This window comes from Talpa europaea (assembly GCF_964194135.1).
Source record: "Talpa europaea genome assembly, chromosome: 15".
NCBI lineage: Eukaryota > Metazoa > Chordata > Mammalia > Eulipotyphla > Talpidae > Talpa > Talpa europaea.
Window position 1 is genome coordinate 16,314,791 of NC_140083.1, and position 13,062 is coordinate 16,327,852.

At 40.8% G+C, this 13,062-nt stretch overlaps 1 protein-coding gene across 1 annotated transcript in view; it reads right to left on the reverse strand.

Moving 5' to 3' along the window:
• The window catches only part of CFAP54 (cilia and flagella associated protein 54), a gene marked incomplete at both ends in the record, with an annotated part of 221,081 nt that overhangs the window by 143,878 nt on the left and 64,141 nt on the right, over positions 1 to 13,062 (reverse strand). The window contains 3 exon segments of the mRNA XM_084254923.1: positions 1,263 to 1,418; positions 5,169 to 5,316; positions 7,966 to 8,102. Coding sequence (XP_084111049.1) covers positions 1,263 to 1,418; positions 5,169 to 5,316; positions 7,966 to 8,102 — 441 coding nt within the window.

Here is a 13,062-nt window from a genome sequence, read left to right on the forward strand (position 1 = left end):
TCCTTGCTGAAAGCTTTTTCTCATAGCTACCACCCACTCTGTAAGTTGTAGCTAAAGGCATCCTGAATCAGTAGTATTCTAGAATATGACAGCAGACTATCCTGAACTCAACCAATTGACCACCAATCTCAGCTGGTGCTCCTAGCTGTTATCTTTGCTAGAGCACAGTAAAAGTCAAGTGCTGATGTGACTAATGTTTTCTTTTCTGTCCCGTTAGGAAGAAGTACCAGAAGTTCCCACTCATGTTGAGCAGGCAAGAATATACAATTTTGCCCCAAGGCAACAATAATTATCCCACCCTCTGAAATAATACTTTAAGAAAGGGCCCAAACTTCCTAGACATTTCTAGGATGTGAAAAGATCTGAACGCTGCAACTCTATGCCAGTAACATTGTTAATCAGGCCTCATAAACAAGAAATGGCAAGCACTTTGAAAACATGGATAAGACACTTGTCTCCCAAGGGTAGAAATAAGTCCTAAAAAGATGCAAAGGTCTGACACATTAATGAACTATCTGGAGCATCCTGGCACACCTATCCAGAGTAGGTCTCACATCTGCCATCTCTCCTATCTAGAAAGAAAAGACAATGCTATGAAGACAGACACCTTTTGATTCTGGAAGAAGTGCACTTCACTTTAATAATACACTCCGAATAAATATTGCTGTTCTAACATTGTAAGAACATAAACATTTAAATGGCTTTGAAAACCTAGCAAAGCAGGGCCTCCCCGGTGGCACAGTGGTTGAGCACTGGGTTGCGAAGGTGTCCACAGCCTCTGCAGCACCAGTTCGCTCCCCGGCCACCAGGCAAGGGTCCCACATGGCGCACAGACCTGTCCTGCTGCCCGCTGCTCCCCTCAGCAGTGTACTTCGTCACTCTGCCTGTTCTGCTCTCCGCTCTGGCTCTGGTGAATTCTCTCACCCTCCGCGCTTCTGACTGTACCCAGTGCTTGTATAAATAAATAAATAAATCTTAAAAAAAGAAAAAACCTAGCAAAGCGAATGGTCAATATTTAAATATGGGCAGCAGCAGGACTGAACATTTTCAGAGAAACACATTTGAAGTCTTTATGATAGCCCAGACATATAATATAAATTATTAAAATGATTTTCAGTGAACTCATGAAATTTCAGACTTATTCTTGACCTATTTGTACTTCATAAGAGATACACTGCTGTCTGTTTTTTTGGAAATGTATTGATGAACTGCATTTGTGAAAAATATCCTTGGCTGGTGGAAGGAGGGAGGAACACCCTTACCTGGACAACAGGTACCAAGACAATATTGTGATAGATTATAGGAGCAAGGAGCCCATAACATTGAGTCACAGCTTGAAGGGTATAACTGGAATCATTCAGGTAGTTGCTAAGTTCCAATGCCACTAATATTCTCTCACATTCAATTAGTCTAGCAATCTGTAAAAAATAAAAAAAAAGTATTGTTAACCATATTGAATACCAACTGCTTAATTAATGTTTATCTTAGAAGACAATAGGGCAATAAATATGATCCTTGTGAATTAACAACAGCTTCTTGGTATGAAAAAAATCTAAATTTAACAACTGCTTCAACTACCCAATCATCCTATCTATGGTTAATACAGTTTTAGAATTAAACTTCAGAGATGGGCGGAGCAACATGGCAGCGAGGAGACTCTGCGAGTAAGATCTCCCATTAAAAAAAGTTAATAGGGAGGAAAAGCGGCAGGTCCCAGTGAGAACTGGGACACGGAAGATAAACGGGTGATGCCAGCAAACTGCCCGAAGAAGAAAGTGGCCATAAAAGAGGACCAGAAGGGAGGAAAGCGCAGAACCCTGCTCCCCTCCCCCGCCCACAGAGGCGGCACTCTCCAACCAGCAGAGAGGAGGGAAACAACAAACTAAAAGGACCAACAAGAACAAACTACGCAGCAAGTGGGACTGTGAGTGGAAAGGAACTACTTCAGCCACCACACCCCGTGAACGGGAGCTGTGGAGAACCCTGCAGGATCCGCCGCGGAGGTGAGCTCCAGGCGCCATTAAAGAGAGACCCCGCCCCCCAGGAGGAGGCCAGCACCAGCACACAGCCCCGGGCCGCCCAGTAAGCTTGTCCGGAAAAGCGGCGCGCTGGAAAAGCAGACACGGATCGGGATCACGCGGAAAAGCGGCACAGACCAGAATCGGGATCGCGCGGAAAAGCAGTGTGGTTGAAAAGCAAGCGCAGGTCCCCGCGCCTGCGACCTAGGCTTGCGGGGAGACGCACGGAGGCCCTCACTGAGTGAGCAGGAACCAGGCGCCCAGGCATGGGAGCGGGATTCAAAAGGCGCCATTCCCGCGCCACTGAACTGGGCTACAGCCCGCATCCTGGAACTGAGAGCTTTGGAACTGAGAGCCGGGGCACGAAATAAGGGGCGTGGGTTCCCCATGACGGTGGGGCACAAGGCAGACACAGCACCCCAAAGCCGTTGAGGTGTACCCTACCATTCCCGCTCTGTTCCCTGTCCCACGGGGTGGAAAATCAGCTCCCCAAGGGCTCTAGGAGAGATCTCTGGCACCACCTAGCGACTAGAAGCCAGCAGAGGCTCCTGGAGGAGCCAGTGGCTGGGGAGTTAGCCCACGCTGGGCCCCTTCCGACCAGTAGTCTGAGCCCACAGGGGGAGCGAGCACCCACAGCCGGGGCAGACCAGGTGTGCAGAAGAGTGTGCCTGAGACCGGATGCGCAGGGAGTGTGTCCCACATCACCATTTTAGAACAGGGACATTTCTTCAGTAAAGACTACATTTCTTCAGTAAAGAAGGCTTCCTCAGGAGCCAGAGGTGAGCGGGAGAAGTCCGCCCACGCCAGACCCCCTCTGGCCTGCAGTCCAAGCCCAGAGGGGGAGCAGGAACCCACCACCAGGGCAGACCAGGCGCACAGGGGAGTGTGTCCTCACATCGGCATTTTAGAACAGGGACCTTTCTCCAGTAAAGACTGCTTGAAACTGACATATGGCTCCAGGAGGAACCAGAGGGGAGCAGAGAAGCTCGCCCAAGATGCCGGCCAGTCCCAACAACACACTGTCCCAACGCATACGGCAAATTAGAAAACAGACAGTAGGGAGTAGAAGAACCACATGCAACCTAGCAACTCCCCAGGGAAAAAGCACACCACAAAAAGAAAACCAGCCCCCAGATTGCAACGACAGTAACTTGGAAGAACTTCTGAGCCTTCCAGAAAGAGAATTTAAAATTGCCGTGATTAAAAAACTGACAGAAGTCATAAAGGAAAACAATGATAAGGGAAAAATAATCAACGATCAGAAGAATGCAATCGAGTCCCTAGAGAGGGAAAACAATGGTCAGAAGAATGAAATTGAGTCCCTAAAGAGGGAAGTAAAAGAAATGCAGGAGATCAAAGAATTAATGGAAGAACTAAAGAATTCTGGGAAAAGCAATGAAAGCAGAATAGATGAAATGGAAGAACGAATAAGTAATCTTGAAGACACAGAAATAAAAAGAACCAAAACAGAAAAGGAAAGAGAAGTACGAAGGAAAAAGAACGAAGAAAGACTTCGGGAACTATCTGACTCCATGAGGAAAGGAAATATAAGAGTTATAGGAATACCAGAAGGAGAGGAGAGAGATGTAGGAACAGAGAAAATATTCAAAGAGATAATTGAAGAGAACTTCCCAAATGTGAAGAAGGAGCTGAAAATTGATATACAAGAAGCAAGAAGAACACCAAACTTCCACGACGAAAGGAAAAATACAGCAAGACACATAATAGTAAAGCTCCCAAGAATCCAGGACAAGGAAAAAATAGAATTAAACTTCAGAAATTTTTGTAAATAATACAAGTACCACTAATAAGGGAAGGAAACCAAACTTTCTTTAATTGCTAAGATACATTCTTGGCTGTCCTTTAGTGCTAGAAAAATATCTATTTTTTTAAAGGAAGTTATAACAAATAATAATTATATTATTCCTGTAATATTCTCCCCACTTGATTAACCAAGTCTCATTTTCCTTTTGGATTTGTGAGAAAGTGGTAAATTCTCAGTAGGCCAAAGATATAAAGTTAGATTAAATGACACAAAGAACAATATTCCTATCTTACTCCTCCTTCCCTTTCCTGGGGAAAGGTTTCATTTTTCCATATGTACACATAATATTCTATACAAGTGGCAACCAGAAATTTTTATATAGCAAATTGTCATGAGAATGGAAGGCTGGCATTCTAGAATTCACTGACGTACTTAAAGATTGTCTTTATTTTCAGACTGGGTACTGAAAGAAAACTGAATAGATGGTATAAACAGACTTATGGCTGTGAGTGGTTGGATTTTACAAAGCTGTGAACTTGTCTTCAGCCAAAGGTCATGCTTTTTCACTTTTATACCTCAGATATTGGCACAGCCTTGGGTAATGATTTATTGGCTGGTCAATTAATTGATGGGTAAGGAAAAGAACTGTAAAATGAAAACCTAAGGCAAAAGTCTACATATATCTAAGGTAAGGAAGAGAGAGAAGTAAGAATGAACCTCAAGCTAGAATGGAAAAAAAATAACATAGGATTGTTATTAAAAGCAGGAGAAGATACATATCAAGCAACGTTTATAAAGAAGCACCCTGAGAATCTATCAATAATTATCAGAAAAAGGTTAAATTCTTATCTGTACAGGAATGCAATAGTATAATTTTTAAAAAGTGGTAATGTGATATATACTAGAATGAAAATATATCCAGGATAAAATTTAAGACATGTTAAAAAGACAAGTTGCAGAATAGTAAGTAGATCATGATTCCATTTTTATATAATAATAAATTACAATAATATTTTCTCTATGCATAACAGTTTTTTGTCTATGCATATTTTTTTTTTAAATTGGAGATATCAGGTGAAAACAAAAGCATAGTATTCTCAGGGGCAATGAATTACAATGGGTTTCACCTTATATAGTATACATTTTCAAATACTTGAAATTTATACTACTTTTGTACAAGGGGAAAAAAGATAAATTGAAAAGAAGGAAAAAATCAACTCAGGCCTTCGAAACCTACAAGGAATATCAAATAAACCAGCTCATTTAATGGCCTCTCAGTCCATTCACAAACAAGAACGTGCAATCCCCAAGGAACATGAGCTTGAAACATCAAGAAACAAATAAAGGTAAATTGGCACATTTTCAGTCATTTTTAATTCACTTACTTGTTGAGAGGGGAAAATCTCATTGCCTTTAATATTGTCACAGAAAAGATTTTCTTCTTTAATTTTAATGTCACTTGTTACAAAAATATTTCTAAGAAAAAGGTATAAGAGGATTGAAGACGTCTCTGCCAAAATATCTGCATATAATCTGCAAAAGCAAATAAATGGTATTACAGATCTAAATACAAAATGATTTAGCATGTGCACTCACCTTTTCAGATGAACTTGTTCTTACTATCCACATAATGATACCAGGAGAGCAGGCAAAATGTGTGGGATAGTCTCTTTTGTAGTCTTTAAATTAATATTAAAGACTAACTTTAACAATTAAGAAAACGAAGTTGCTGAGGTTCCGTCTAAGATGCATGAAAGTAAATACTGGCAGAGAGTTCTGGTTCTAACATATAAAATTATTTTCTATCACTATAATGAGATCACTATGTATATTCAGAAGCCTGTAAAATAGTACCAGTATTTTAATTAATGAATTTTAATGAAAATGAGGGTCATTAATAGTAAAATCAGCCATGGAGAGAATAGCATGGGGGGGAAGGTTGAAAGACAGAAAATTAATAACTCTTGGGACATTTCTAATTATCTTTTCTAAACTGTAGTCAACAGTGTCAGCCATCGGCAAAACAGAGAAAGCCATAATCTTCCTTCTTTGCTTCCAATATTCCCTTCCTTGCCCTTAGGCATACTTGGAAACAAGCCCGCCCCCACTAAATTTTTCTCACCCTCTCCTATACCTATACCTATACCTCTCCTACACCTGAAGTAAGAAAGGCTCTGACTTCAGTAAATCACACTTGTAGGTGATCTGTTTAACAACATATTGAATTCTGAAATGGTCTTTGCCAGGAGAATGGGAGCTCCCCCACTCCTGCAAATCACACTCAGCATTCCTTGGTCCTCAGGATGTCTGCCAGCACCTTGACAGGTGTGATGACTGCATCCTCTTGGCTTCCTACTTTCCCTACCCAGCTCAGATGCTGGTCAGTCATTTCCACAGTGACTTTTCCAGTACTTTCAACTCTGTACCCTTTGTCTTATGCAACAGTCCATTTGCTTTACCTCGCAGAAATGTCACTGTCCAATTATATTTCTGTTCAATTTTTCTGTCTCCAAATCTTCTATCAGCCAAAATTGTCAATGGCTTGTCCATTCTCCTCATTCATCCTTGTTTTCATTCAAACTAGCATCTGCTGAACACCTACTGTGAACAAGACTATCTAGGCCTTAGGATACAAAGACCAATCAAACATGGCCCTGAGCCACAAGAAACTGGAGCCTGCTACAAATTCATTCCCTGTGACATCAGTGGAGTCATTAGTACTTCTCAACAACAGTTCTCTTTAGCCCTCATGTTACCTTAGTCACATTGCCCACAGCAAACGTCTTACTGTCACTGTGCCATCATCACCTGCATGTTCTTATATCCTTAGTCTCTCCCCCTCCACTGGCTCTCCACTCTCCACCTTCTAAATTCTTTCATTAAGCCTGTCTTTTCCCTAAAATTTCTTCCCAGCTTCCTTATCCCTTTATACCAAACTTCAGATGAGGAGTCTTTGTTATCATTCTCCATTTTCATTTATTCTTTATCCAACTGCAAAAAATTTCTGGTCTTCAGAAATCACAAAAATGGCTCTTGTGAACTCACCAGTGGCCTCTCAATTGTCAACTCTAAAAGTCTCCTCTTAGTTTCATTCTGCCCTAGCTCTCTGTAGCATTTAATTGAGCAACTAATTGCACTTTCTTCCAATGCTGTTAGCCAGTCCCTCTGTGGTGATACTTTCACTTCCCTTGGCAGTGCAGTTTCCCAGACTTTCACCTCCTGGATTGCTCCTTCTCAATCACCTTTCTTAGGGTTCCACCCCAGTCTTCCATCTTTTCTGCTAAACACTCATCCATGGGGAGATCTCACTGTCAAAATTTCAATGATGACCTCAACAGACAATTTTTAATCCGTATCTGTAGCTTCCACCTTTCTTCTTTCTTCTTCTGACCCATCAGACAATGACCTTAACTCCAACTGACCATTTTCTGTTACAAAAGTCCTTAATGCCTGTTTGTGCTTTCTAGTATATGTGAAATTATGCTGGTTAATATTCAGGGTTTTTTTCCACATCCTTCATTACCTTATATGCCAAATGTAGCCATATGCCTACAGTGTTTTTTCTGACTCTAGTGAGGATGCTTACAAACCTTTAAACCACTTCTTAGGGGGAGGAGCAATTGTATGGGGAATATAACCAAAATGAAAATGCATATATTGTGCAAAGATGAAAAAAGATGTAAGAATTATATAAAATAAAATATGTAAATAAAATAAATAAACAGTAAACAATACCCAATTAAAAAAAAAAAAAGAGGGCCTCCCCCGTGGTGCAGCGGTTGAGCGCTGGGTTGCGAAGCTGCCCGCGGCCTCTGCGGTGCCGGTTCGATACCCGGTTGCCCCCTGGCCACCGGAGGAGGGTCCTACATGGCGCACAGACCTCTCCTGCCGCCCGCTGCTCCCCTCAGCAGTGTACTTCGGTCCTTCTGCCTGCTCTGCTCCCCGCTCTGGCTCTGGTGAATTCTCTCACCCTCCCGCGCTTCTGACTGTACCCAGTGCATGTATAAACAAAATCAAACAAATAAAATAAATAAATAAAAAAACATGCCTCTATTAAAAAAAAAAAAGAAATAGTCTTAGGAGATCTTATGGAGATCTTAAGATGAAAAGAAATTAATTCTAGGTTTCACACACAACATCCATATTTTCAATAAGAAAATCGATCCTTTAAAAGAATATTACCTTCTTTGTGTAATCGTCATTATATTGCTTAAAGAGATCACAGATTGTTCATCATGACGTGGTGAAGCAACAAAATAATCCCAAACTGGTGAGAAAACTTTCTTAGCCAACTCATAATTGCCAATCTGATAGGCGCCCTATGACAAAAAGCATATAGTCTTATGCAATGTTTTCATTTGTGATATGTTTATTTTAAAGAAGGATCCTATCACGCTGATCTCATCTATAATTTTTCACATGTGCTATTGTGTTCTACAGTGCGACAGTCAGGTAACAACGGCCACTGGCAGGGGAGACAGGCACATTTTGAAATCTCTTTTATTTCTAAATTGCATGGAAATTTGAAACTCTGTAAGGATGTTTCAAATTCTCATAAGCAAAACAAAGATCACATCTGAGCCAAATTAATTTCATTTCCATCTATCTCGGCAGCGCGCTCCATTTATTACAGACACTGTTATAATGAACAATCTGTTCCAAGAGAAACAATCAGATTTCCCAAAACCAAAATATGAAATATACTTCATTCTTTTCAGGTTCTGACTGACACTTTCAGAGTTTTTGTGCAACAAAAGGTTCACAGCTGAAAAGAGTGAAGAATTAAATAGAGACACTTCCGAGAAGCCATGATCCGTTTTGAGGTTAATACATTCAACATCAGGCAAAATAGCGACTTCACTGGTAAAACCTAGAAGCTTAAGAGAAGATAAAAACAGTGACTTACCTATTTCTCCTGGTAGAATATATTTCTTTAATGATATTTCTAAAACTCCTTCCATTTAAATATGAATAACAATATGAAATCTCACCAAATGAATGGTGAGCTATTTCAGTCTTTAAAGGAACCAGGCAGGATATAAAGTATAAACAAATTGATTGAATGAAATATGTAAATAACATGTTGCCAGAGTATGTTCCACTCAAGGGAGTAGCTTAGAGGGCCAGAACTTTTTAAATCTGCCAAGTCAGTACTCATACTCTAATGAGGTTTCTACTGTGTGCTAAGTTCTGTTAAGAAAGATTCTTCAAAGCTTAAAGTGATCTCATATTTCATGAACTGTACTCAAGTTATAGATATGAAATCACAGAAAAACTACAAAGAATAACATAATAATTACGGGGCTTGAATAAGGAGAAATGAAGACTTCAAGGAGGAGAAAGGGCTGGAGTTGATCCCTAAGGTTGGGTGGAGAATCAGACAGGCACAGTTTGGACAGAAACTGAGAAAAGGTTCCATATTGGAAGCCACCACTATGCATTCAGCAAAGACTGGAAGGACAGGTCAAAATGTAAATAAAAATGGGGAGGATGATCAGGCAGGTAAAGTGGAACCTGATTTCAGAGGGAATGAAAATCAGGTGGAAGCCTTTAAAGATGCTAAGTACCAGACTAAGCACCTTTTGTCATTATTGTGCTGACTCTTCAATGACTGATGTATGAAGAGAGCTTGATTAGCCTCCTTGTTTCAGATGAGGAAACTGCGACATGGAGTTGAAATTTGTACAGAAACTAACATTCAGTTAAAATAGTGGAGCTGAGACTTTGAGAGGTAAATGACTCACTTTCCTGAGCTACTTCAGTTAAATGAAGAAGTTGAACTAAATTAGTATCAGATGATTTTAAGATTTTTCATGGTGAATAACAACAGATGATGTCTATGGGAGTGAGTGAAACTATCATGGAATGTTCTTTCTTTTAAAATATATACCATTTCCAAAATATTATTATTTATTCAATTAGTGACCATTGCAAAAACAAGAAAGAATGCCATGAAAAAACAGCTTTATCAAGGCATCTGTGTACCTTCACAGAGGAAGACTCTGATACAAGCAGGTTCAAAGGTGGTTAACTAGTAGTTGTATGCAAGGTAGAGTTAAGGAGAGGGATAAAAATAAGAAAGAAGCACTAAAAGAAAAAGAAAGTAAGTACAGTACAGTCCTCCTTGATATACAGCCTTCACTCACCTTCCAGAACTCCACTCTTGGCTTTCTTTTACTGTATTTCTTTTCAGATGCCTTTGCAAGCTCTTCTTTTCCCCAAACTCTTTATAAGAGAGTGACCCAGGGCTCAGACTTTGAACCTCTCCTTTTCTTCATCTACTCTCATTTTAGCCCAATGGCTTTCACTGTCTCATGACCACTTTCAAATTCCTCTCCTGCCTTCCCAAACTCTCCCAAACTGCAAATACACACATCAGACTGCTCAATAATTCTCACTAAATATGGAACAATCTTATACTAATGTGCCTCAAGCTGAATTTCTGAGCACCTTTATTCCACATTTACACTACACACAGATGTCCCCAACCTAGATGATGTCAACTTTAGCTATCCAGTTGGTCAACTCAATATCTGAGAGTTATCTCTTTTTTCTTTATATTATTTCCATCATTAACTTGTTAACTGCACCTTTAAAACACAACCATAATCTGATCACGTCTCACCACCTCAAACTACTGTCATACTGACCAAGAAACACTCAAATCTCATTGGATTACAGTAACAAATGTGTTCATCTGCTTCCATTCTTACTCCCTAAGGCCTGTTCCCATCATAGCAACCAAAGGTGATCCTTTGAAAGTAAAAGTTCACGTCATATCATCCCACTACTCAAAACCTTCAAAGGTTGCCTATTTCACTCAAAGTAAAATCCAAAATTTTTACAATGGTTTAGAAATAATTTCATGGTCTGCATCCCCAATCCACCCACTCACCTCTTACTTCTCTGACCAATTTCTTTTCATTCTCCATGAGTTCCTCTGCTCCAGACAGAGCCCCTTGGTGTTTATGAAACATACCAGATGCAATTCTGGAAATCTTAGAGCTTTGCTCCCTCTGTAGAATGCTCTTCCTCCAAAAGCCTCTCCCCTCACCTCCTCCAAGTCTCTGCTCAAAACTCACATTCTGGGTAAGGTCTCCCCTGATCGCCCTATTTTACTCTGTAACCTATCTTTCATTATCCACTTTATATTTCCAGTTCCTCTTACCATACACTAACATCTCATTTTATAGCACTTACTTTCCAACATACTACGTAATTCCCTTGTGTTCATTGCTTTTTACCTATTTCCCACAATGACATTTTGTTCACTTGGTTTAGAATGGTAGTTGTCAAAGTGTGGCGCCTTGACCATCAGCATCAGCACTGCCTTGAAATTGTTAAGAAATGCAAAATTCTTGGGCTTCACCCCAGATCTACGGAATCATAAAGTCTGGCAGTGGGGCCCACAATAGTTTAACCAGCATTGCAGCTCATTCTTGTGCACACTTAAGTTTTAGAATCATTAACCTAGAGCAAATTCATCACAGACTAAGTGCTCACTAGAAATGTGTTTGATGATTTTTAAAATCCTCTTTTCCTGATGACTTCCTTCTACCCACAGAAGAGGACACCTAGCAATTATACTGTACTATCATGTGGCTGACTAGTCCAGGAATGAGTACCCGACTCCAGCTGGGTGTTTTATAGCCTCCCATCAAAGTGAGATGAACCCCCTACCTAGAGTTTGGTTCTAAAGTGGAGGCTGATTACACTCCATGCACCAGGAGAATTTGAGAGAAAGTTTATTGCTCATACAAGGGTTCCCAAGGAGAGATAGGCAGGCACAAGCAGGTCTGGCTTGGACAATGCAGAAAGAATGTGTTGGGCCTTAATCATTGACTTGGGAGTTGGACTTGGGAAACTTCCTGCTAGCGGGAAGCTTTAAATTTCCTCCTGGATCCAAAGGTGAAGGTAAGCTCACAGACCTCCTGATCAAGCTTGCCCAGGTATAAAACCAATGGAAGAAAAAAAGGATGAGCTTTAAAAACAAGGATGTGATCAAATATCAAGAATGAAGACTGGGCCTCTCTGGTGGCGTAGGCAGTTGAGCGCCACACTGTGAAGTTGTCCACGGCCACTGCAGCGTGGATTCCATCCCGGCCGGCCGGCAAGAATCCCAGATGGTGCCACAGACCTCTCCTGTCCCCTCAGCAGTGTATTTCAGTCCGTCTGCCTGTTCTGCTCCCCACTCTGTCTCTGGAGGATCCCCTCAACCTCCCGCGCATCTGGCCTGTACCCCAGCACTTGTATGAATAAAATAAATCTTTAAAAAAAAAAAAAGGGTCTCCCCTGGTGGCGCAGCGGTTGAGCGCTGGGCTGAGAGGCTGCCCGCAGCCTCTACAGCGCCGGTTCGTTCCCGGCCACCGGCGAGGGTCCCACAAAAAAAATAATAATAATAATAAATAAATAAATAAATAAAAAACAATGAAAACCAACTCTTTATTACATTGGGTGAGCCAATCAGAATTGCTTATCCAGGAATTTGGGATCAAGAGTATGAGCCACATAGCTGATCTCTGTAGCTGAAACTAAGGGATAGATAAAAATTCAGGAGCTGCCATTTTCCACCAAAGATGGAAAAGTAAAGAGAGTCAATCACTGGAGAGAGAAAAAGAAAGCAGGTTATAGATTCAAAGGTCTAAGGACCAGAGCTGTCTGGACCCCACAGCCTTCCCAGCTCCCAGTCTCAACCCCTCAAACCAGGCTATTTCTCTCACTTGCATCCAGGGTCTCAACTAAAACCATAAGTCAAAAATCATCTAAATAAGGGCTATTGTTATGGTAATGAGATCAGTACAAAGACAGTTGAAAGGAAGAGGAGATGACATCTAGCATAGGATCTGGAACAAAATCAACATTAAATAAATAATAAATAAATGAGTAGAGTTAGTAGTAATATTCAGTTAGAAAATGAGAAGAGCTGAAACTTGCAAAGAAGTTTAAAAATGGAGAGAGGATTATGTTTTAGCTGGAAGTTTTCTTTTTTTTAATTTGAATGGTCATCGACTGAAATAATACCTCTATTAATCAAAGAGTTTCAATGGATTCATACATGAAGTGAGAAAAAAAAAGTATGAACTTCATTTTCCTCTCTCCTGCCACCACTGTGTAACTGACAAAGCATTAAACTCAACTGCCAGTTCTTATCAAAACCTGATGCGCAACACCAACCCACGCAGAGAAGAGATGGGGGGATGCAGGCTCTGAAAGAACTTGGCATATATTAGAGGTTGAACACATGACACCCTTACAGCCTGGCCAGAGCAGGAGAAGCAC